Source organism: Mytilus californianus, unplaced genomic scaffold (genome assembly GCF_021869535.1).
Source record: "Mytilus californianus isolate M0D057914Y unplaced genomic scaffold, xbMytCali1.0.p SCAF_1, whole genome shotgun sequence".
NCBI lineage: Eukaryota > Metazoa > Mollusca > Bivalvia > Mytilida > Mytilidae > Mytilus > Mytilus californianus.
In genome coordinates, this window is record NW_026262581.1 from 132,976,129 (window position 1) to 133,003,650 (window position 27,522).

Here is a 27,522-nt window from a genome sequence, read left to right on the forward strand (position 1 = left end):
AATTGCACATTATTGCGCAAAAGCAAGAAATATCCAATAGCACAATATTGCGCAATAGCAAGAAATTGTCAATTGTACAGTATTGTGCAATAGCAAGAAATATTTAATTGCACAGTATTGTGCAAAAGAAGATACTTTGTATAAATTGCTTATTTCTTGACCAATTTCAATGGGGTTTTATTCTTGAATTCTTGGGGTTCTTTAATATGCTGAATCTAACCGTGTATTTAGTTTTTGGATTTTGGGCCCCGTTTTTAAATTGGTCCACATTGAGGTCCAAAGGGTCCAAAATTAAACTTTGTTTGATTTCATCAAAAATTGAATTATTGGGGTTCTTTGATATGCCGAATCTAACCGTGTATTTAGATTCTTAATTTTTGGTTCGGTTTTCAAATTGGTCTACATTAAGGTCCAAAGGGTCCAAAATTAAACTTAGTTTGATTTTAACAAAAATTGAATTCTTTGGGTTCTTTGATATGCTGAATCTAAACATGTATTTAGATTTTTGATTATGGGCCCAGTTTTCAAGTTGGTCCAAATCGGGGTCCAAAATTCAACTTTGTTTGATTTCAACAAAAATTGAATATATGGGGTTCTTTGATATGCTGAATCTAACCATGTATTTAGATTTTTGATTTTTGGGCCCCGTTATCAACTTTGTCCACATTGAGGTCAAAAGGGTCCAAAATTAAACTTTGTTTGATTTCATCAAAAATTGAATTCTTGGGGTTCTTTGATATGCTGAATCTAACCATGTATTTAGATTTTGGATATTGGACCATAATAGGTGATTGTCCAATTTAAAATTTTTAAGTTCTTAGACCACATTCATTCTTTGTCAGAAACCTATGCTGTGTCAAATATTTAATCACAATCCAAATGCAAAGCTGTATCAAGCTTGAATGTTGTGTCCATACTTGCCCCAACTGTTCAGGGTTCGACCTCTGCGGTCGTATCAAGCTGCGCCATGCGGAGCATTTTATTATGTATTAGTTTGTGATTAGATCAGTTCAAGATGAACTGCTAATGTTAAGTCAATGATATTTGGTATGCAAATTCTTGAAAACTGTAAAAGATAGATAGAATCTTTAAATAGCATAAATGATCAGCAAGACAAGATCTACAAATAAGTTAAAATAACCAATATTGTCACATGGTTCCTTATTAGAGTTATTGCCCTTTAATGAAGATTTGTACCAAATTTTCCAATTTTCGCCTTCTATCTTGAAAACTGTAATAAATAGATAGAAACTTTTAATAGAACAAATGATCAGCAAGACAAGATTTACAAGTAAGCCTTATGGTCTAAATCGTCAATCGACTTGTTATTGGAGTTATTGCCCTTTAATGATAATTTTTACATTTTTTTCATTAGAAAATAAATATATAAATAGAATCTTTAGAAAAGAAAAATATCAGCAGGATACAACCTTCAAATATGTCAACGTGACTAAGATTGTCAGTTAGCTCTAAATAGAGTTGTTCCCCTTTAATGATGATTTTTACTAAAAAGTGGCCATTGTTAAAGATGTAGGTGAGGGACACAGGCTCTTTAGAGCCTCTAGTTTTAGTATTGTGACAATAACACCTTGTGAAGGCAAGTCTTCTAAGACTGTTTTATAAAAAGCTCTCATACTTGGTAGGACTGTTTGCCATCATGTGTCATTGACCATATTAAAGCACTATGTCGACTTGGCCATTTTTACAGGAGCTTTTGGACTTTGACTAGTTTTTTTTATAGAGGAAATAGTCATTTTGTGAACGCAACTCCACTGAGACCATTTGACAGAAAGCGCTCATACTTATTAGGATTGTTTGTCATCATTTGTAGACAATTTTTTCTGGTCATTTTGATTTGACCATTTTTATGGGAATTATGGGACTTTTACCATATTTTAACTATCTTACCATAATGACACAATGTGACACAAAATTTAACTCCTCATTTATACAGGGCAGCAGTTATTTAGCTACGGCGTAGTACTCTTGTTCCTGTTGATGTATGCAGTAGATTTTTATTTTGGTCAATGTAATCTATTTTGTATTCAAATGAGTTGCTGATTTGAAATTTAAAAAAACAAGCTGTTCTTATGAATTTTCAATATTAATTTGAAATTTGTCTATTTTCTACTTGAACTCACAACATTTATAGAAGTTGTGAATAAGAAATGTTTTGATCGAGTACAAATAATGTTTTACACGAGATCGAAGCAGGTTGTCCATTCACTAACACATTTACTGTACATAATTTAACATGTTTAATTGAAATATATGTTGCATTGTACAACAGCTTGTGAAATCATAGATATATAGGAAGAATGGATATAGAAAATGCCTGACTATTTGTGATTTCCTTCAATGAATTTGGAAGTATGAGACATCTATGGGTTGTAGATACGGGAAATATGATATGTATGTATATCCTTCTAAACAAATTATTGAAAATCTTATTTTGTCTTTAGAAATTAGTTTTCTTGTATTGAACATTTAGTGATTTCACCATGACAGCTTGTACATTTATAAGCTATAGAAACAAATGATGATCTTACATAGATGGCAAGTATTTGTATAACTTAACTTTATTAGAACTGCCTCGATTTGGATTCCACAACATTTTTTTATGCAAAGAAGATTGTGACATGTATGAGTGGCGAGACATACTTTGGTTTATGAGTGGAGGAGGTACTGTCGTTTATAAGTTGAGAATTGTAGTTTGGTTAAAATAATTGGGAATAACAGCCTGGTTTATGATTGGAGAGGTTTAGCATGGTTAATGAGGGGGAAAGATGTAGGCTTGTTCATGTAATTGATAGACATAGCCTGGTTATATATATTTGATAAAGAGTGGTGATACAAAGTGGTTTATGACTGGGGAGACTAACTAAGCCTGGTTTATGACTGGGGAGACTAACTAAGCCTGGTTTATGACTGGGGAGACTAACTAAGCCTGGTTTATGATTAAGAGAATCCTGCTCAGTTTTGATTTTATATGGCCTGATCTCTTTTATCTGCCAATTTAGTCCAGGAATATTTTTTCTTTGGTGTCTACCTTATCACATCTACCAGGCCCAGGAATATATTTTCTTTGGGTGTCTACCTTTCCACATCTACCAGGCCCAGGAATATTTTTTCTTTGGTGTCCACCTTTCCACATCTACCAGCTTTTGCTGTACTTATTTATTGTATATTATGGGGCGTACATCTTTCTATGTACCTGTTATTTAGTATTGACTTTGTATTGTTTACTTGAGTAATTTACTGTTCATCTGTGTGTGATAGGATATTCTTTGACTTTATATTGTATGAATAATAAAATTTACTGACATCAAAACTGTTTGCTTAAGTCTTTCTCTTTTAACAGGGTATGTTCTATATTTATATTAAGATTTTTATAGCAGTTTTCTATTGTCTGCCAGTTTATGCTTAGAAATGTATACAGTAACCCCTTCTTGATTAGGAGAGAGGTTACTTGTTGCTCCTTTACCATTGAATTACCCCCATAAGATGCATCTTGTTGGAGGTAAATATCTTTCCTATTTTAAATCACCCAAATGGTTATAATTGTCAGTTTCATTTTATTGATAGATATAGTAATAAAATCTGAGGTTTAAGACACAAGTCACTAAAGCCAATAGGCATGTGTTGTGTGACTGTTGGTTGACATGATTTCCTTACTTTCCATATATATTTGATTAAATTTATAGATGTTTGCTAAATGTGGATAAGTAATAGCTATAAAATGTCCTCGAATGAAGAGTTTATATGGCACTTGGATACTCTGTGACTTTATATTATTTGGTGTTTTGACATTTCTCCAGCTGTGTACATTATTATACTTCATTGATCCGCATATAAATCTGTAATACTGTTTTCGTGTTAGTTGTAGAGACACAATCTATCTTTTCTATAAAGCTCAGCGGTCTTTACTTGATTTTTCCCTGTTGGGTACAAAAATCAATCGTTCTTCAATAGTTTGAAAGCCCATTAAGTTTGGTCTATGGTTATTTTTACCTGTACTGCAAAAATTTTATGATTAAATTAATTGCAAGGATTATCTCCCCTAAATCAGCGTTCAGAAAGATCAAGGCCTTCATTTATTGACACGATTGACAGTGGTCCAAGTGAATCAATAATGTTATACTCTTACTGGGAAATATTTATTATGTATCAGAACTGTCTGATTTATTCTGATTTACCACCAGGTTAAGAAAACATCACTTTTTCAGTGAAACCTGTATCAACAGAATTCTTTTAGGACTGAAGAATTTGTTCCCTTTTTACAGGTTCAAAATAGAAAAATGTTTGTGTAAAGGGACTTTGAAGCAAGAAGGGTTTAGCTGGTTTTCTGGTTTTAGTCAGAGTTCAATTAGAACTGATTTCACTGTATTACATTTTCCCTTCCGATACACAATTGAACAGGGTGCTGTCCATGCCCACAATACAAATTTAGTAGACTTCTAGACTTCTTTCATGTATATATATATGAAGATGTGGTATGATTGCCAATGAGACAACTATCCACCAGAGACCAAGGAGATGTGGTCTGATTGCCAATGAGACAACTATCCACCAGAGACCAAGGAGATGTGGTCTGATTGCCAATGAGATGCCAATGAGACAACTATCCACCAGAGACCAAGGAGATGTGGTCTGATTGCCAATGAGACAACTATCCACCAGAGACCAAGGAGATGTGGTCTGATTGCCAATGAGACAACTCTCCACCAGAGACCAAGGAGATGTGGTCTGATTGCCAATGAGACAACTATCCACCAGAGACCAAGGAGATGTGGTCTGATTGCCAATGAGACAACTATCCACCAGAGACCAAGGAGATGTGGTCTGATTGCCAATGAGACAACTCTCCACCAGAGACCAAGGAGATGTGGTATGATTGCCAATGAGACAACTCTCCACCAGAGACCAAGGAGATGTGGTCTGATTGCCAATGAGACAACTCTCCACCAGAGACCAAGGAGATGTGGTCTGATTGCCAATGAGACAACTATCCACCAGAGACCAAGGAGATGTGGTCTGATTGCCAATGAGACAACTATCCACCAGAGACCAAGGAGATGTGGTCTGATTGCCAATGAGACAACTATCCACCAGAGACCAAGGAGATGTGGTATGATTGCCAATGAGACAACTATCCACCAGAGACCAAGGAGATGTGGTATGATTGCCAATGAGACAACTATCCACCAGAGACCAAGGAGATGTGGTATGATTGCCAATGAGACAACTATCCACCAGAGACTAAATGATGTAGATGTTAGTAACTAATATAATGTTACACAGTTTGATAGAGTGCTGTATCATCAAAGTGATTGCAATCATGCATATGACAGAAATATGCAAATTTCATTATATAATGTTGATAATTTTTTTGACCATATATGTTTCATCTTTGGTGGTTTAACTTTATAGCATGTTTTAATATTTCAGATCAAGAGGTGCTTCTAACCCTTCAGGATCTCACATTCATGGTCGAGGTTCAACGGGTCAAGAAAACAACAAAATACCAGGTAAGACTTATCTCTCAAAACAATATAATCATCTCATTTACACTCTACCATGTAACAAATGAATTGGAGAATATAAAGTTTGGTTAGACCTATAAAGTTTGGTTAGACCTATAATGTTTGGTTAGGCCTCACCAATTATAACATGTTTGATGTTTGAATCATGGAATTTGCTAGTGTGTGAGGAAATTGCCAGGGATGTTGAAATTCTGTCAAGTAAAGGACCTGATGCCTTTATACTTCATCAATCAAAGATTTTCACCAATGCAATTGATTGATTGTTGTAGCAAAATATGGGAATTAATACCCTAGTCAGAAATGACTGTTCCAACAAATTCTTGCTAAACTGCTATTTTTGAAGTTCACTTTTCTGCTATTTTTAGGTCCAGAGTACACTGTAATAAACCCGGAAATATATTTTGTTTTCTTCATATAACACAAGGCTGTCAATACCACTCTAAAACGCGTTTGAATTTGTTGTCTTAGTTGACTTTTCTGAATGCATTGTTACCATGTTACCATACATATTAAGAAGAGAATTTTCTGCAGATTATAAATGTTTTAGCCTCTAGTAAGGGATTGGAAAAATTGATAAGTGACTGCTGGAATTGTCATACTCAACATGTTATTTAATTGGTTCATCATGTATGATAAACTTTTCCTTTTCTTTTTATTGATTAGGTATACTAGTAGTAGATTTCATACCTTTAGAAATAAGATCATTCTGAAACACTGAAAACGAAGTATTATTATCAATTGTGAAAATGACATTTGGATAAAAAAATATATAAAAAATATACCCCAAAAAATCATTATAGTAATCTAAAGCCAATGGTGTTGTGCTTTCAAAGCAGAAATTATGATCTGTTGTGAAATTTACTATCTTCTCTCCTTTTGTATTTCTAAAATATTCAATTCCATACAATTTACTTAAAAGTAACGTAGGCTAGCATAATAACCAGAATGCTACAACAATGTAGCATTTTTATGCCCCCGCCGTAGCGGAGGGGGCATTAAGTTTTACCCTTGTCCGTCTGTACGTACGTACAACATACGTACGTACATCCCAAAATTGGTTTCCATTCTCTAACTTTAGTTTGCCTCAACCAAATGTTATGAAACTTATACACAATGCTTATTACCACAAAACACAGATCAAGTTTGAATTTTGGTGGTGTCACTTTAACCGTTCTAGAGTTATGCCCCTTTATAAATGGAAAAATTGCAAAATTTTTAGCTTCCGTTCTCTAACTTAAGATTGCCTCAACCAAATGTTATGAAACTTATACACAATGCTTATTACCACAAAACACAGATCAAGTTTGAATTTTGGTGGCGTCACTTTTACCGTTCTGGAGTTATGCCCCTTTACAAATGGAAAAATTGCTGAATTTTTCGTTTCCGTTCTCTAATTTTAGTTTGCCTCAACCAAATGATATGAAACTTATACACAATGCTTATTACCACAAAACACAGATCAAGTTTGAATTTTGGTGGCGTCACTTTAACTGTTCTAGAGTTATGCCCCTTTAGAAATGGAAAAATTGCAAAATTTTTATTTTCTTCTAAATATCAAGTAATTTTTAAAATTGGAGTTATCTTCCTTTGTCCATGATTATAGTTGATTCAACTACAATCAATGCTTTATACAATGCAATGTTTAATTTTGATCAAGTTGAATTTGGTAGTGTCACTTTAACCATTATTGAGTTATGCCCTTTATAAATCGAAAGATTGCAAAATTTTTAGTTTCCATTCTGTAACTTACGTTTGCCCCAACCAAACATTATGAAACCTATACACAATATTCATTACCACAAAACTAAGATCCAGTACAAATATTTTGTTTCAGTTTTCTAACTTTAGTTTGCCTCAACCAAATGTTATGAAACTTATACACAATGCTTATTACTACATAATACAGATTAAGTATGAAATTTGGTGGCAACACTTTTACCATTCTTGAGTTATGTCCCTTTATAAACATAAAAATTGCTGAATTTTTCGTTTCCGTTCTCTAACTTTAGTTTGTCTCAACCAAATGTTATAAAACTTATACACAAACCTTCTAGAGTTATGTGTGTTTACAAATAGAAAAATTGCTGAATTTTTTAGTTTCTGTTCTCTACTTAAGTTAGCCTCAACCAAATGTTATGAGACTTACACGCAATGCTTATTACCACAAAACTCAGATCAAGTTCAAATTTGGGTAGTGTCACTTTTACCGTTCTTCAGTTATGTCCCTTTATAACTATATGATATGCAAGCGGGGGCATCATCTGTGTCCACATGTGGACACTATCCACATTTATTTCTGTATAAAATGACTGCATAGCCATACAATAACCATCAATAGGCATATACACATATTTAACAACTGACAGGCTACAGACCTTTGGAGTTACTTCCCTTTGTCTGATCATAGATAGACCTGAGTGATTTTTCAGAAGAAGGCATAATTTTAATTTGCTCTAAGTAAACAAATAAACTGTAGCTGTGATAAATTGTTCCATTGTGTATCAAGAGTACAAAGAGAACATAAAAGCAAGATTTAAAATGTAAAAACTCTGTTATTAATCAATATGTGATCAATAATTGATGAAAATATTGTTTCTATACCTATTACCATGAAACATAGAAATTGTACTTTTGGAAAACATGTGGGAATTTCGATTGTTATAATATAATAACTGAATAAAAGTGTATAGTAACAATTTTCTGTGACAAGAATAGTATCGTTATAAGTTTTTGTGACAAGAATGTCGTTATAAGTTTCTGTGACAAGAATGGTACTGTAATAAGTTTCTGTGACAAGAATGGTATTGTAATAAGTTTCTGTGAAAAGAATAGTATCGTTATAAGTTTCTGTGACAAGAAAGGTATTGTAATAAGTTTCTGTGACAAGAATGGTATTGTAATAAGTTTCTGTAACAAGAATGGTATTGTAATAAGTTTCTGTGAAAAGAATAGTATCGGTATAAGTTTCTGTGACAAGAAAGGTATTGTAATAAGTTTCTGTGACAAGAATAGTATAGTTATAAGTTTCTGTGACAAGAATAGTATAGTTATAAGTTTCTGTGACAAGAATGGTATCGTTATAAGTTTCTGTGACAAGAAAGGTATTGTAATAAGTTTCTGTGACAAGAATGGTATTGTAATAAGTTTCTGTGACAAGAATGGTATCGTTATAAGTTTCTGTGACAAGAATGGTATTGTTATAAGTTTCTGTGACAAGAATGGTATCGTTATAAGTTTCTGTGACAAGAAAGGTATCGTTATAAGTTTCTGTGACAAGAATGGTATCGTTATAAGTTTCTGTGACAAGAAAGGTATTGTAATAAGTTTCTGTGACAAGAATAGTATAGTTATAAGTTTCTGTGACAAGAATGGTATCGTTATAAGTTTCTGTGACAAGAATGGTATTGTTATAAGTTTCTGTGACAAGAATGGTATCGTTATAAGTTTCTGTGACAAGAAAGGTATCGTAATAAGTTTCTGTGACAAGAATAGTATAGTTATAAGTTTCTGTGACAAGAATGGTATCGTTATAAGTTTCTGTGACAAGAATGGTATCGTTATAAGTTTCTGTGACAAGAATGGTATCGTTATAAGTTTCTGTGACAAGAATGGTATTGTAATAAGTTTCTGTGACAAGAATGGTATCGTTATAAGTTTCTGTGACAAGAATGGTATCGTTATAAGTTTCTGTGACAAGAAAGGTATTGTAATAAGTTTCTGTGACAAGAATAGTATAGTTATAAGTTTCTGTGACAAGAATGGTATCGTTATAAGTTTCTGTGACAAGAATGGTATAGTTATAAGTTTCTGTGACAAGAATGGTATCGTTATAAGTTTCTGTGACAAGAAAGGTATCGTAATAAGTTTCTGTGACAAGAATAGTATAGTTATAAGTTTCTGTGACAAGAATGGTATCGTTATAAGTTTCTGTGACAAGAATGGTATCGTTATAAGTTTCTGTGACAAGAATGGTATCGTTATAAGTTTCTGTGACAAGAATGGTATTGTAATAAGTTTCTGTGACAAGAATGGTATCGTTATAAGTTTCTGTGACAAGAATGGTATCGTTATAAGTTTCTGTGACAAGAATGGTATCGTTATAAGTTTCTGTGACAAGAATGGTATGGTAATAAGTTTCTGTGACAAGAATGGTATTGTAATAAGTTTCTGTGAAAAGAATAGTATCGTTATAAGTTTCTGTGACAAGAAAGGTATTGTAATAAGTTTCTGTGACAAGAATGGTATTGTAATAAGTTTCTGTAACAAGAATGGTATTGTAATAAGTTTCTGTGAAAAGAATAGTATCGGTATAAGTTTCTGTGACAAGAAAGGTATTGTAATAAGTTTCTGTGACAAGAATGGTATTGTAATAAGTTTCTGTGACAAGAATAGTATCGTTATAAGTTTCTGTGACAAGAAAGGTATTGTAATAAGTTTCTGTGACAAGAATGGTATCGTTATAAGTTTCTGTGACAAGAAAGGTATTGTAATAAGTTTCTGTGACAAGAATAGTATAGTTATAAGTTTCTGTGACAAGAATAGTATAGTTATAAGTTTCTGTGACAAGAATGGTATAGTTATAAGTTTCTGTGACAAGAATGGTATTGTAATAAGTTTCTGTGACAAGAATGGTATCGTTATAAGTTTCTGTGACAAGAATGGAATTGTAATAAGTTTCTGTGACAAGAATGGTATAGTTATAAGTTTCTGTGACAAGAATGGTATTGTAATAAGTTTCTGTGACAAGAATGGTATCGTTATAAGTTTCTGTGACAAGAATGGAATTGTAATAAGTTTCTGTGACAAGAATTGTATTGTAACAAGTTTCTGTGACAAGAATGGTATCGTAATAAGTTTGTGTGACAAGAATGGTATTGTAATAAGTTTCTGTGACAAGAATTGTATCGTAATAAGTTTGAGTTTGTTAAGTAGAATAAATTACTACACTAACCAAAGCACGTATAAGATTATTCATAGCTAACAAGTACCTGAATGTTGATTGATTACTTTTGGTTCTGTAACTTTGTACTTTTCTAATTACATTGACATAAACAGATTTAATGAGATCGACAGGAAATATAGACGGGATTAGTACATGTTAGCGTGTTTGATGTTGACATGTCAGAAGTCCATTGGACAATCCTACGTAATTCTTACTAAGATAAATTAATATGTTTCAATTGTAAAATATCTTTTATATTGTGTTTACTACAATTTTGTTTACTATAGCTATGTTATAGTAAAATATTGACCCCATTGATAACAGACCAGCTCTATGTTGGGAAGTAAACATCTTCTTACCACCTCCATAAAGTCTACATTTATGTTTCGTTTCCTCCAGTTAAGAAACTTTTAGTATACTTCATGGTTAGCATGTTATATTTTAACACAATGCTAGAAACCACTGAACTTAGGTCAGGTTGAAGTTGATACATTACACATAGTTAAATGAAAGGGAAAATAGATGAATTTGAGGTCAAATTACCATATAAATTGTCATAATTTTGAAATAGTTCAGTTTATTTTTCTGGGCAATGTCATGTTTGATGATTGGGCATTATATGTAAAGTTTGTGATGAAAGATCTAAGTTTTGTTCCTGTTAGCCATATTTTTTAATTGAATACAACTAATAAAATCATACATTTATCATAGCTATTGTAATTTTGTTACTTTTTAGCTGACATGGTTCTATTGCAATAAATTTGTAATCACGATTTTGATAGATCAACATCATATATTTTGAGGTGGCAGATTCAATGGTCTACCACCCTGTAACTAAGGATAATGTTTCGCAGAATTTTCGGTTTATGTGATTCTTATTTACTAAATAAGGACATAAATTGATTATCCGTTAGTTTTGCTCTGCTACACGTTGCTAGGTAAACTCAGTTTGAGACAGGACAGTAAAACCTATGTTTTACGTAGGCCAAGCTGAAAATACTATACAGTTGTCTCATAATTTGAGGCATCAAGTTTACGGTCGGTAAATCATTTTGTCCAGTAAAGTTTGTTCATTAGTTCATTTGACATTTTGTCAATGAAATACATAAACTTATTGGCTGATATATTGCAGGATCTATATTGTGAGCTTTCGTAAAAGTTCTCCACGTAATTTTCAATTTTCTCCAACATTCAATTCTAAACATGAATGTTTATAAAGCAATATAAGATTAGACAGGTAGTCTGAGGGGGATTTTTTTTATCTTTCGGATGAATTTATTCTAATCAAGACTTCCTTATATGTTTATTATGTGTCCCTGTTTTCCTTCATTAAGAGTTGTTTATCATTAATTTTTACTCTGAGTAATCTACATCCTACATATACCATGCCTACGTTCACAATATGCCTACAATGATCTTATGTTAATTATGTCTTATGTAATATAATTTGCTATGACCAACAATTATGACTGGTTAAATTTGTATGTCAGAACTAACCAGTAGTTATCTAATGCCTTCAGGCTGCAGATGATGAAGTGCATAACATTACAATAACTGTATTTTAGTTTTTGCTACATCATGTTATGGTATTATTATTTGTCAAAATGCTGATAATTTGTCAAAATGTTGCCGAAAATCAGTGCATATGCAGATTGGTATTAGTTAAGCTGAGTTTCATAATATCACAGCTATTTACTTGGTGCATGAACCAAGAAACGTGTACTTTTAATTCCCCTCACGGAAGAAATTGCATAATAACAACAGTTTTGTCAGATGCTGGCTGATCGTCCAAACCACCGTATGATTTCTATTCTTTAAACAAAGAACAAATTGTTTTTGTTTCATGCATGGTTGTATCAGATGTGTAATATTTAAATATATAATTAAACTTTGTCAAATCCAATAGTAAAACAAAATAGGTATACAGCCAATAGATTCATTCTCACCATCATGCCATGTAAAAGCTAATGATTCAGATTAGAATTAAGGAATAACATTACAGTGTTTGATATTTGAGTTGCTACCATCTTTTGGAGATTTGACCATCACAAAAGCAGTTTTATTGGCAATTTTGAGCTTAATCAGTAAAACTGATATTTGTGATCATCAAATCCTAAATTTACAGTGAGAACTCTAAAAACATAGTAATATTTTCCTATTCTAATGCAATTCTTGTAAAATGTTTAAAAGACGCATTTGAAATATTGTTAAAACATTGACTACTATTATGCAATGTTCTTGCTAATGACTCCAACCATAAACCATGGAATTGACAGCAGACGTCATCCAATAAAAGTGGCATTACATATATGTTTCTTTGCCATTAACAGTTCCTATGGTAATAACCTGCTCTTCCTTTTCAGATGAAAAATACTCACAAATGGCCCTGGATACCTTAGAGGAACTAGATTGGTGTTTGGATCAATTAGAAACCATACAGACTCACAGATCCGTCAGTGACATGGCATCAAGCAAGGTAGGTGGTTCATCAAATAAGCTATGACAGGGACCTCTCTCTCTTATCAATGTGTAAGTGACATGAGATCTTACATATACTAGGCTGAGATTGGGAACACACCTACTCATCCATGTGTAAGTGACATGAGATATTACATATACTAGGCTTAGATTGGGAACATACCCACTTATTCATGTGTAAGTGACATGAGATCTTGCATATACTAGGCTGAGATTGGGACCATACTCTACTCCTCCATGTAAAAGTGACATGAGATCTTACATATACTAGGCTAAGATTGGGAACACACCCACTCATGAGATCTTACATATACTAGGCTGAGATTGGGAACACACCCACTCATGATATCTTACATATACTAGGCTGAGATTGGGAACACACCCACTCATGAGATCTTACATATACTAGGCTTAGATTGGAAACATACCCACTCATGATATCTTACATATACTAGGCTGAGATTGGGAACACACCCACTCATGAGATCTTACATATACTAGGCTGAGATTGGGAACACACCCACATATGAGATCTTAAATATACTAGGCTGAGATTGGGAACACACCCACTCTTGACATCTTACATATACTAGGCTGAGATTGGGAACACACCCACTCATGAGATCTCAAGTCTATACCAACTCAGAGATGTGAAGGTGCCATTAGGTTATTTAAAAAGACCACACCAACACCTATTTTAGGTGACATGGTATTAAGCAAGTTAGTTCTTAAAAGACTAAGCAATATAATTTTTACATTAAAGATAGTGGGGACATAACAACTCATTGATCTGTCCATAACATGGCATCTAGCAAGGATAGGTCTCAGATATAGAAAGCTGACCTGAGTTTCACGATTATGAGTCCTAACATCCATGGTTGGATGTGAACTACACAGTCATTTATTCTCTGGTAAAACTTAACAATTGCATTACAAATATCAATCCTGCATCACAAGATTTTATTATTGAGTGTGTTTATTAAACGTCAAATGTTAAAACTAAAACTGTGCAGGTGGAACTCTGGTAAAACCACCAATTAATTTCTGTATCAGTCCGTTATTATCTTACATTTCTTGTGTACATTCTAATGTTTGTATTGTGATTTGATGTTAGAAAGGAAAGCTAATGTTCAACATTTTAAAGTTGATTGACAAACAACTCATTTCACAAAAAATCATACCAGAAAAAATTCTTGTAAGTCATGAACAATTCATTTTAACTTACGATTAATTTTTGTCGTAAGATTTTTGGTGATAAGAGCCCCTGAAGAAAGTACATTACCACATGTATGATTTTGACCTAGAAATAAATTTCTGTCCAACATGTCATCATTTTGTTACAATGTGGTAAAGGTTTTTCCCACAACAGGAAGGAAACCGCATAAGACTCCATAGTCTCTGAGATAACTTTTACCTGGGGAAATATAAACCTATTGTATTGACTCAGTATTAGTACAATTTTATAATTGATTTAAAGACATAATCATTTAGCAGTAGGATTTTGTAACTAAACTTTGAAAGACTTTGGGGCAATATCATGTTTGATTTATTGTATTGACACTTTTCTTTTGTTGATGCGTGGGTTGACCTTCAGATGTCTTTTTTTTTTTTTTTTTGTACTGTTGAGTTACTGTCTCAGTAATACTATACACCACATCTCTTTTTATTCATACAAAAGGCATTATTTAATAAGTGACAAAAACTTCCATATTATCAACAGTCATATGACATCAGTTATGAGGACATTAGAATAAAAAAAAAAAACATTAGGCCATTAGCCTTCTCTTTTGAATTGTTTTACATTTTTCATTTTGGGGTCTTTTATAGCTATGCGGTATTGGTTTTGCTCATTGTTGAAGGCCATACAATGACCTATAGTTGTTAACTTCTACGTCATTTGGTCTCTGGTGGAGATTTGTCTCATTGGCAATCATACCACATCTTCTTATTTTTATATTCCTTTTTTAAAGATTTCATTATTTATATTTTTCATGGGCAGATTTTACCTTTAGAACAGACAGTTATTGAATGTGGTATCGGTAAGAGATAGGACCCTTTTTCTACACATGTATAGCACTTTTAATATTTTGTCTGCTATTGTTTTTAACTGTAAACACAAAAAAAGGACCATTTTAATTTGACTTTCACATTGTTTTCATGCAATCAACTTGCACTGGTCACAACACTGCAAAACTATTTTTTAATCAGAATTGGTGATCATTGTCTAAAGAAGTTGTAAAATTTCAATTTATACTATCATTAAATCATGACACAAACACACTGCTTGTATATCATATCGTTCTCTCTTTCCAGTTTAAAAGAATGCTGAACAGAGAACTGAGTCATTTTGCTGAATCAAGTAAATCTGGAAACCAAATAGCAGAATATATATGTAATACATATCTAGGTAGGTACACTATGTGAAATGGTCAACATGTAAACATTGGAATATACATGAAATACATATCTGAAGTCATATCTAGGTGAGTACTCTTTGTGAAATGGACAACAGAAGAATAAGGATGTAATATATCCAGGATAGTACAGGCTGGGATAAGTCACACATACTAAGTGGGACCTACATGTAACATATAACATTGCATACCTTATTCAGTGAGTACAGACATGAAAACTGTTATAAAAATATAAACTAAAACATTTGTACAACAGGGAAAGATGTCATAAATTGGTAAAGAAAAACATAATAAAGGTATCATAAATATAGGGATATTTGATTTGGTGTGGAAGTATGACTCCATATGCAGAAAGTTCATAAGTAAAGTGGTATTTCAAACCCACCTTTTTATTGTAATATTGTTTAAAGAGTAAACAAGTATTAGAATTGTCCTTTAAATATTTCTTTGGGGAGGGCTTAACATACTAATTAATAAAATGTAAATAAGAATAAACCCAGTAATTTAGATCTTAAATCAGCGTCAGACTGAACTCGTTAACTCAGAGCATAGGACAGAGCTAACTGTGTTACACAAAATGTATGAGAGGATCGTTAACACAGAGCATAGGACAGAGTTAACTGTGTTACACAAAATGTATGAGAGGATCGTTAACTCAGAGCATAGGACAGAGTTAACTGTGTTACACAAAATGTATGAGAGGATCGCTAACACAGAGCATAGGACAGAGTTAACTGTGTTACACAAAATGTATGAGAGGATCGTTAACACAGAACATAGGACAGAGTTAACTGTTACACAAAATGTATGAGAGGATCGTTAACACAGAGCATAGGACAGAGTTAACTGTGTTACACAAACTGTATGAGAGGATCGTTAACACACAGCATAGGACAGAGTTAACTGTGTTGCACAAAATGTATGAGAGGACACAGAGCATAGGACAGAGTTAACTGTGTTACACAAAATGTATGAGAGGACACAGAGCATAGGACAGAGTTAACTGTGTTACACAAAATGTATGAGAGGATCGTTAACACAGAGCATAAGACAGAGTTAACTGTGTTACACAAAATGTATGAGAGATCATACAAAACAAAGAATATAATGCAGGATCATGCTAAACTGATCTGGCAGATATAAATAATATACATGTAATTATTGTACACTTTAAACAAACATACTGTAAAAAGAACTTAATATCCATTTTATTATTTGTTAATATGGCTTTTGTGGGGAAAATTTTAGTTTGATATAAACTTTTATTAAGGATGCATTATTGATAAAAAAAAATTATGAGTTGCATCTATGAAAAGGTTTATTTGAAAATTAATGCATCTTATTTTAGAAAAATGGGAGGACACTATTAGAATCGGGAAATGCGCAACAGCTTTATTTTTTAAAGGAAAATTGCAATGGGAGATATTTTACCAATTATAAACTAATGAAGTTTGAACCCTGCTTAATTAAGTGGTTTGGTGGTTCTTTTAGAAACACATTTACAGAAAAAAATTACTTTTCATAAAAAAAAATTACTTTTCATAAAAAAAAATTAATTTTCTTATTTCATTAACATGGAAAACTTTAAAAAAAAAATTAAAACATTGGGGATGAAAGGGTTAAATATTTCATAAAAGAACAGATGTTGCATGTATATAACAATTTTTTGTACATTAAATTATTTTCTGTATGTTCTTTCACAGAACTTGAAGGTTTTCTGTTTCTCATTTCTTGACCAATATCTTATAATGGCTGTTTGTGTGCAGTGCGGTAGGGTCAGTTGTGATGATAGCCAAGCAAAATATGCTTTAATTATTGGAAACTATATGCTAATATCATTTCTTTTGCCCTGTATTATTTTATCAGATGCATATGTCAGGAAAGAATAATATTTTGCACACAGAAGTGATGGGGGAGCAATTCTTGATGAAAGTCCAAAATAACAAAAATTTGCTTCAAAGGCAGGAGAAAAAAATAAACCAAGAAATCATTAGACATAAAATTTTGCCAAAATATCAAATGATTTTTTTATACTCATGATAGTTTTTATGTTGTAAGCTTTATAAAATGTACAAAATGTACGTGACATACTATTCATATTATTGAATTTATCTCAAAGTTAAAATTTCAAATCTGTGACGTAATCAGGATCTATATTAAAAAGATAGTGAGGTTTACAAAATCTGCTTATCCAAAAACAGGAGCACATGCATGGAGTTATTTTGTAAATGTTATACTTAATGTAACTTATAATTTCAAAGATGAATTTTGATAATTGTTCCAAATTTTGAATGCAATTTCTTATCAAATAAATTTATTAATTAGTATGCCAACATGTGAAAGTTAGAAATGTTAGGTTCATCTATGTCACCTGATGTGAAAATTAGTCCTGAAATAAATTAATATGTCACATTGCCCCTTTTTCTTATAAAATGATGTTGTCTGACATTTTAATGGAAATGAGACAAAAGAAGAGACTTTTGTATGGTTTACAATTTGTAAGATTTCATCTAACTAAATGGCATCACATAAGACATCTCTATTTCTAGCATTTCTAAGATTTCATGAAATGTCAGACTTAACTTGATCAGAAAAGAATTAAACATCTTCTCACTTTAACCTTGTTTTTCTGTACTTTCTTGAACGCCTAGGTTAGAATTACAGAAACAAGATAAAAATCAATATAGGCTTTGGATGTATCTATCATGGAGAGATGAATAGGTTTATTACCCCCATTCTAGCAACGTTTCCTTGTCCTCAATTCAACTTCATACAAATGAGATGCAAAAGCAATTTGCATATTTAATTACAGATGTTAATCAACAAGTAATAAATTAAATTATGATGAGCGTTTCCGTTGACATTAGTTTGAACGCTAGAAAAAAGTTGTTGCCACAGTGTAATCAAAGTTCTCATTCATAAATTGAGTCATATAAAGATGTCGATTTTTTGTCTGGATCTATCTGTCAAATATACTATTTATTATATGTAAACATGTATAGTTATTGTCTGGATTTTGGATCATTGAAGCTATACTGAACACAGATGGTATGGCAAAATTAGAAAAGGGAGATACATGTAACTAAAAATACAAACATTAATATAAATGTATGAGTTTTTTTTTTCCCATTGTTGAAGGTCAAACAGTGATTTCTAATTGTTTAAATCCATGTCATTTTAAACTCTGGTGGATAGTTGTCTCATTGGCAATCATACTACTTATCCTTAATTTTATAAAGAATAAGTTAATGCTATATTACTTGAAATTCTGAAATGTGGTGACATCGGACTCAGACTTTTTTTAAACCAGAGGCGGATTCAGGCAGGGGTGTGGCAGGTGTGGGCCCCCCTAAAATTTGCAAAGCATGGGTTGTCCTCAGCTTAATAAAGAATATTTCGATAATTTTACCTCAAAAAAATTTAAGTTTGTGCCCCCCCTAACCTAAAATCCTGGATCCCTCACTGTAAACTGAGTTTTACTGTGCATATTGCTGTGTGTTTGTTTTTTCTACATTGGCTATAGGTATAGGGGGAGGGTTGAGATCTCACAAAACATGTTTAACCCCGCCGCATTTTTGCGCCTGTCCCAAGTCAGGTGCTCTGGCCTTTGTTAGTCTTGTATGTTTTTTAATTTTAGTTCATTTATATGTTTCGGAGTTTAGTGTGACGTCCATTTTCATTGAACTAGTACACATTTTTGTTTAGGGGCAAGCTGAAGCCCGCCTCCGGTTGCAGGATTTTCTTGCTTTGTTGAAGACCCATTGGTGGCCTTCGGCTGTTTTCTGCCCTTTGGTCATGTTGTTGTCTCTTTGACACATTCCCCATTTCCATTCTCAATTTTATTGGATGTTGAAAAAGATTGATAGGTGATTGACCACACACCAGTTAACCTAGGAATCTGTCTTAAGGGTATTACTGGAATGTTTAGAGATCCTAGCACTCTCTGAAGAGTATTTACTGGAATGTTCAGAGATCCTAGCACTGTCTGATGAGTATTTACTGGAATGTTTAGAGATCCCAGCACTCTCTGAAGAGTATTTACTGGAATGTTCAGAGATCCCAGCACTCTGAAGAGTATTTACTGGAATGTTCAGAGATCCTAGCACTCTTTGAAGAGTATTTACTGGAATGTTCAGAGATCCTAGCACTGTCTGATGAGTATTTACTGGAATGTTTAGAGATCCTAGCACACTCTGAAGAGTATTTACTGGAATGTTCAGAGATCCTAGCACTCTCTGAAGAGTATTTACTGGAATGTTCAGATATCCTAGCACTCTCTGAAGAGTATTTACTGGAATGTTCCGAGATCCCAGCACTCTCTGAAGAGTATTTACTGGAATGTTCAGAGTTCCTAGCACTCACGGATTTAATTTCCCCAATCAGACCAGACATGGCTTTGTATTTATACATTCTCTACAGCCAAACAGTGTAGCTTTCAGTGATGGTCTTGCTGAAAAACAAATAAAATTCTAGACAGCCATATTTCTACAGTCCAGGTAGCATTGTTGTTTCTTTTAGGGGGGGGGGGGGGGGGAGGTTAAGATTTTTGCATATTTCAACTCTTCAGTACAGATTTCCTCTTTATTTTGGATATCAGGTCTACATGAGTGACTTTTCAAATATTCAACTGCCACTTACCTCTTATTATTATTTGATGGTTTTTGCCTGCATGATATGGTAATGAAAAGTCTTTTAAAGTGCATAAAATTCTGGCATTCACAAATCTGTCCATCAGATTTGACATTTATTCATTTCTCCCACGCTGAATTTCCATTCATTAATATTTATATTTTTGTAATATTCATTAATGACAACTCTTATGTCATGAGAATTTTTATTTTTATAAGAAAATGACATGTACTACAGTCGGTACACATATGGCCAATAATCAACTACTTGCAATGAAAACTGAAAATTTGATTATTTTTCCAAAGTTTTTTCAACTGTATAAATATATTTACATGTTAGATAAGGATTAACCAGCTTTCATTATCTTAAGAATGTTCGCAGCTCTGTTTCAAAATACCAAGCTTTTTAAAAGACAGTCATAAATTGATAGTATATAAATAAGATAGGTAAAAAGCAGAAAAAAAATAAAGGTTCATGTCTTTGTTTTTGAGATGTAAGCCATTGAAAATATGACAGGAAATGATTCTCTACAGATTTTTCATTTATTTAACATTGTCACCTTTTTTCTTTCAAAAACTATTCAAAATAACAAGGATTTATATAAGATTTTCAAAAATGGCTTTTTAAACCATATGTAATAAAATTATGAAAAGAATAGTAGGGGTCAGCGGGCAAAATTTTTAATGGCACTGCATGGACAAAACTAGAGGATTCCTTATATTTAAAATAAAGTAAAAACAAAATCAGCAAACATGATGCCAAATTAGTTAAATGGCATGTAGTAAAACAAAGATACAGATCACAGAGAATTTCTTTCAGCCAAACATTTTGTTTGTTCTTTTTCTTTTCGGATATGCAACTCATCTCACCTCCCAGTTCATTCACACACAAATTGTACAATGTAACCAGCAGTTACAAAGACAAATTAAACATAATTTCTCAAATATTACTACAAAAGAAAAAAAAGGATAGTTAACTATAATTCATTTCTGAAAAAATTCGAAAAATCTTGAATGTTATTTTTTTTTAAAGTCTTGTGATATTATATTTTTAAAAGATGTTATTATTTTTTTTTCTTTAAAAAAATTTTGAATGTAATTTTTTTCTCTCTGTATTATCATTTGTAAGAACAATAACACCAATTATTATTTGAACCTGATTATGACAGAATTGTTATTTTTTTTTTAAAGATTTGGTTTGATAAAGTGACAATACAGATAAATTCATGTCTTGTCACTTTATTTGTCTTACCTTGTCAATATTTGATAGAACAGATGGTTTATGAAAATTAAATGTCAAATGTTTTTAGATAAAAAGCCAAATTTATTATCTTTTGAACTAAGAAGAGAAATCAAAGGTATTGTTTAAAGTGTGAAATTTTTTTTATTTTATTTTTTTTTGTGTTTAAAACAATAATGTGACATTAGTGATATAATGTGTGAACTGTTCGTGCCATCCTTAATGTTAATGATACCATGGAACATGTCGTCTTAATTTTAATGATACCATATGCATGGAACATGTCAAGTCTTAATTTTTAGACTAATTTCATTTTAATTTTGCTGTGTATATCTGATTTTTCATAATTATTATAAGAAAAATTTACATACTTTCATTTTGTTATGAATTTGAATATGAAAGTTATTCATCCTTTAGATTTTTTGTATGTTGAAATGAACAACAGCTTTTAAAAGAAATACGTTATCAAATATATTCATCTCGCTTGGAATTAAGAGTCAGAAACCTAACAGACAATACAATAGAAAATAGAAAAAGATAAAAAAAAAATTAAATCACAAAAATACTGAACTCCGAGGAAAATTCAAAACGGAAAGTCCCTAATCAAATGGCAAAATCAAAAGCACAAACACATCAAACGAATGGACAACAACTGTCATATTCCTGACTTGGTACAGGCATTTTCTTATGTAGAAAATGGTGGATTGAACCTGGTTTTATATAAAGGATGGTTGAATGACCCCTTAACCTTAATGTCTACTTTTCTGTCCTCAATAATTTGTTCTAGTCAAGAGCTCTGATCCAGTGCTGCTGTAATTAGATTTCTCATTTCTGTGTCACTGCATCAACCTTTTTATCAACAAAAAGATAATTGCATTTTTAATGTTGTCACTGAAATGACCTTTTCAAACACCAAAAGATAATGGAATTTTCACTTAGTGATTTTCTCCAATGACATTTGCAATCACCAATTTCCTGTTGAAGTCACATCAGTGGAATGGTCTGTCTGTTATGGCATTGACATTTATTGTCGGTATGTAAATTCACTTTTACCAGGGTACTTATATTTTGTCTTGCATAAAAGAGAGAAGAAATTATGTCATGTGACAATGAGCTGAACTATGAGTGGTCAGTTAATAAAGTTCAACAGCCCTGTAAGATTTATTGTAAGTCTCCCAGATCAAACACTTGAATTAATCCTGGTGTTCCACAGAGTCGATTTAATCCATCGGTGATTGAACTAAAAAGGATAATAGATATTGATTAGATGAGGTTAATTGGTTGATTGACAAAAACAACATAATAATGGTCAGGCCATTACCGATAGTATATTCCAAAGAGAGTGAAAATTGCCCTTGTTTAAATGACATTAAATTAGTATTTTCTATCCGACTGTAGATATCAAACTGTATAAGTAGATACAAATATCTTCAGAAATGATTTACAAACTTAAAATAAATTCTCACTGAATTAAAAAATTTAAATTTAGTATCTGTACACAAGGACTTTAAAACCAGGTGTATCTGTCAGAGAAATTAATCTTTTTTCTCTCACATACACCAACTTAAAAGAAATGAAAATATTGATTATTAGGTATGAGGTTAATGAAGAAATGAGACATGGTTTATAACTTAACAAATAAGTAAGATAAGTGAGACGATAAGTGAGACGGAAGTATTTTTTTCCATGTACTATTTACAATAATGTTGGCAGGAAGATATTTTTTACACTCCCATTTCTTAGAATGTGAACAAAGACTTGACAACCTAATTGATAAAACATTGAATGATCAGAAATCAAATCATGCTTTGGGTGCAATGAGGGAAATACCGTCTGTCCCTCCTACCCAAATATACTTTCCATACATTTCATGATAGTTCAATGTTATATTTACTGTAATATTATTTGACTTATATCTTATTAGTGAAACTTTAGCTCAACATTTTCATGCACTGCAAGAAGTTGAACTCCAAACTTTTTTAAGTTTATACAATAATTTTTTTTATCTTATCCTGATATATATTTTCATGAATGAAATTTGATTTTGTTTAAGACTATAAAGTTTGAGAGAAAAAAAGTTGGTTGTATTACATACTCCTTTGCTTTGTGTTTATATATATAGGTAATTGATAATTTGGCTGTTATCAGTGTGATGGTGCTGATGTTATTATTGTGGTTTGTTATATTATAAAAGTTGTACTTGGAGAGACTTTTAACCTGATTTTCTCTGTTGGATTCATTTAAGACATGTTTATTTCAAAACATTATACTGCATGATATTCATAATGCTTGTTCATCCTTAAGGCTATATGGTAAGGCTATATGGTGTTTAAGTCCTCTAGCTGTTTATTTTATGGTGTTAAGTTCTCTAGGTACCTATTTTATGGTGTTTAGTCCTCTAGGTATTTGTGATTAGTCCTTTAGGTGTTTATTTTATTATGTTTAGTCCTCTTAGTGTTTATTATACAACTATATTGTGTTAAATAGTCCTCTAGATGTATATTTTACAATTATATGGTGTTTTAGTTTAATTCTAGATGTTTATTGTACGACTATATGGTGTTTAGTCCTCTAGGTGTTTAATCTATGACTGTATGATGTTTGTTCCTCTAGGTGTTTATTTTATGACTACATGTATATGGTGTATTGTCCTCTGGGTGCTTATTGTAAGACTGCATGGTGTTTAGTCCTCTTAAGTGTTTTTGGGGGGATTGTATTGTGTTTAGTCCTCTAGGTGTCTTTTTTACGACTATGGTGTTTATTCCTCTAGGTGTTTAATTTATGACTATATGGTGTGAAGTTTTCTAGGTGTTTATTTTACAACTGTATGGTGTTAAGTCCTCTAGGTATCATTTTTACTACTATATGGTGTTTAGTTCTCTAGGTGAACTCTCATTTTTGTTGAGCCTGCAACTTTTGTCGCAGAAAGTTCGACATAGGGATAGTGATCTGGCGGGGCCGGTGGCGGCGTTAGCTAACTTATTAAAAGCTTTATATTTTCCAAGGTGGAAGACCAGGATGCTTCATACTTTGTATATAGATGCCTTATGTTATGAAGATTCCGTCTGTCATATGTCCATTGTCCTTGACCTCATTTTCATGGTTCAGTTACTACTTGAAAAAAAGTTAAGATTTTTTGTAATGTTAATTTCTCTTTTATTATGAGTAATAGGATAACTATATTTAATATGTGCGTACCTTGCAAGGTCCTCGTGCCTGTCAGACAGTTTTCATCTGACCTCGACCTCATTTCATGGATCTGTGAACAAGGTTAAGTTTTCGTGGTCAAGTCCATATATCAGATACTATAAGCAATAGGACTTCTATATTTGGTGTATGGAATGATTGTAAGGTGTACATGTCCAACTGGCAGGTGTCATCTGACCTTGACCTCATTTTCATGGTTCAGTGGTTAAAGTTAAGTTTTTGTGTTTTGGTCTATTTTTTTTTTAAATTCTATATGCAATAGGTCAACTATATTTGGTGTATGGAAATATTTTACAATGTACATGTCAGTCTGGCAGGTTTTATTTGACCTTGACCTCATTTTCACGGTTCATTGCTCAGTGTGTAGTTTTTGTGTTTTGGTCTGTTTTTCTTAAACTATAACCAATAGGTCAACTACATTTGAACAATGATTGTAAGGTGTATATGTCTGTCTGGCAGGTATCATCTGACCTTGACCTCATTTTCATGGTTCATTGGTCAATGTTAAGTTTTCATGGTTAAGTTTGTTTCTTAGATACTATAAATAATAGGTCAACTATATTTAATGCATAGATTGATTGTAAGGTGTTCATGTCTGTCTGGCATGGTTCATCTAACCTTGACCTTATTTTCATGGTTAATTGGTCAATGTTTTGTTTTCATGTTTTAGTCTGTTTCTTAGAAACTATAAGCAATATGTCAACTATATTTAGTGTATTGAATGATTGTAAGGTGTAGATGTATTTCCGGGTTGGTTTATCTGACCTTGACCTCATTTTCTTAGATCATGTTAAGTTTATGTGATACTTTCAGTAAAGCTTTATATTTAGGACTATCAATATAAAATCAATGGTCAGTAAAGAAGGCGAGACATTTCAGCGTGTGCACTCTTGTTTGTACAGTATCTGTTTTGTAACTTTTTAAATTTCTGATCTGTACCTATATTTGTACAGTATCTGTTTTGTAACTTTTTAAATTTCTGATCTGTACCTATATTTGTAAAGTATCTGTTTTGTAACTTTTTAAATTTCTGATCTGTAACTATATTTGTACAGTATCTGTTTTGTAACTTTTTAAATTTCTGATCTGTACCTATATTTGTACAGTATCTGTTTGGTAACTTTTTAAATTTCTGATCTGTACCTATATTTGTACAGTATATGTTTTGTAACTTTTTAAATTTCTGATCTGTACCTATATTTGTACAGTATCTGTTTGGTAACTTTTTAAATTTCTGATCTGTACCTATATTTGTACAGTATCTGTTTGCTAACTTTTTAAATTTCTGATCTGTACCTATATTTGTACAGTATATGTTTTGTAACTTTTTAAATTTCTGATCTGTACCTATATTTGTACAGTATCTGTTTGGTAACTTTTTAAATTTCTGATCTGTACCTATATTTGTACAGTATATGTTTTGTAACTTTTTAAATTTCTGATCTGTACCTATATTTGTACAGTATCTGTTTGGTAACTTTTTAAATTTGTGATCTGTACCTATATTTGTACAGTATCAGTTTGGTAACTTCAAATTTCTGATCTGTACCTATATTTGTACAGTATCTGTTTTGTAACTTTTTAAATTTCTGATCTGTACCTATATTTGTACAGTATCTGTTTGGTAACTTTAAATTTCTGATCTGTACCTATATTTGTACAGTATCTGTTTGGTAACTTTAAATTTCTGATCTGTACCTATATTTGTACAGTATCTGTTTTGTAACTTTTTAAATTTGTGATCTGTACCTATATTTGTACAGTATCAGTTTGGTAACTTCAAATTTCTGATCTGTACCTATATTTGTACAGTATCTGTTTTGTAACTTTTTAAATTTCTGATCTGTACCTATATTTGTACAGTATCTGTTTGGTAACTTCAAATTTCTGATCTGTACCTATATTTGTACAGTATCTGTTTGGTAACTTCAAATTTCTGATCTGTACCTATATTTGTACAGTATCTGTTTGGTAACTTTTTAAATTTCTGATCTGTACCTATATTTGTACAGTATCTGTTTGGTAACTATCTTCAGACTATGAACTGTTTCATGGATGTAGGTGGTTAGACTTCATACACAATTTATATCACGTCTTTATTAATATTTATAAAAAGACTAGGATTTTACCAAAGAGTTAATGAGTTCTTAAGCATTATATGATAGTTATGTAAGTAAACTTATTGACGTAACGATGCACGGATGCCAACCTAAAGTACCAAGGAAATAATTGAGAAGAAAATTGCCAACATTAAAAGTGAAAAACCACAGTTTTCATCTGAGGTTATCAAGAATATAGAGAAGTAATCTAAGGAATTGAAGTCCAGGAAATGTAGGTAATAGAACTAACATCAAGCAAGAAACTGAATGTAATGAAGGAGATGATTCCATATTGTTGTAAATCTCTAACTTTCCTGCACCATAATGAAAAGAGTTATAATATATACAAAATTTCTACTGATTTGTTTATAAAAAAAATTTGAAACTTAAATTTGATTAAAATCTCATTACATAACAACGTGTGGAAATTACTATCGACATGTACTTTGTAAAGAGATTTAAGATATTATACTCAAAAGTACCAGTCTACTTAAAAGTCAGACAATTAAAAGACACTCCACTGTTATAGCAGATTTTGTTTAATTAGTCTATAGCTGATTCAAAATGTATGGTTTTATTAGGGTCATTTTATAGTACTTTTTTACAGTTTTTCATGAACAATATACAATGTTTTTGTCATTTTGAAGAAATAACTGTCCTATTTATACAATTTTAAGTATTTCCTTTATACAATATGTTATTCGTGTTTAAAAACCTTATTTGAACATAAGATGTTCATATCATGTTTGATTTTTTAAACTAACAAAACAAAAATGACAGAGTTCTTTTTCTAAGAAAATATGTCATTTGCAGTAAGACCGGGGAAACGAGTACTTTCCTAAAACGCTGTACATTGATCATTCATCTCATTTACATTAATTTCCCTTGCTATGAAAGTATTATTATTTATAAAAGAAAAATCAATACAATATATTTTGTAAACACTGGAGTAATTACCTTTAACTGACCAG

General features: G+C 31.9%; 1 protein-coding gene across 12 annotated transcripts in view; it reads left to right on the plus strand.

The window, feature by feature from the left end:
• LOC127734768 (cAMP-specific 3',5'-cyclic phosphodiesterase 4C-like) overlaps positions 1-27,522 on the plus strand; it is a 280,406-nt gene that overhangs the window by 239,721 nt on the left and 13,163 nt on the right. For all 12 annotated transcript variants that reach the window (XM_052244777.1, XM_052244786.1, XM_052244803.1 and 9 more), the window contains 3 exons: positions 5,449-5,528; positions 12,849-12,961; positions 15,277-15,370. In XM_052244777.1, coding sequence (XP_052100737.1) covers positions 5,449-5,528; positions 12,849-12,961; positions 15,277-15,370 — 287 coding nt within the window. The remainder of the gene's footprint in view (positions 1-5,448; positions 5,529-12,848; positions 12,962-15,276; positions 15,371-27,522) is intronic.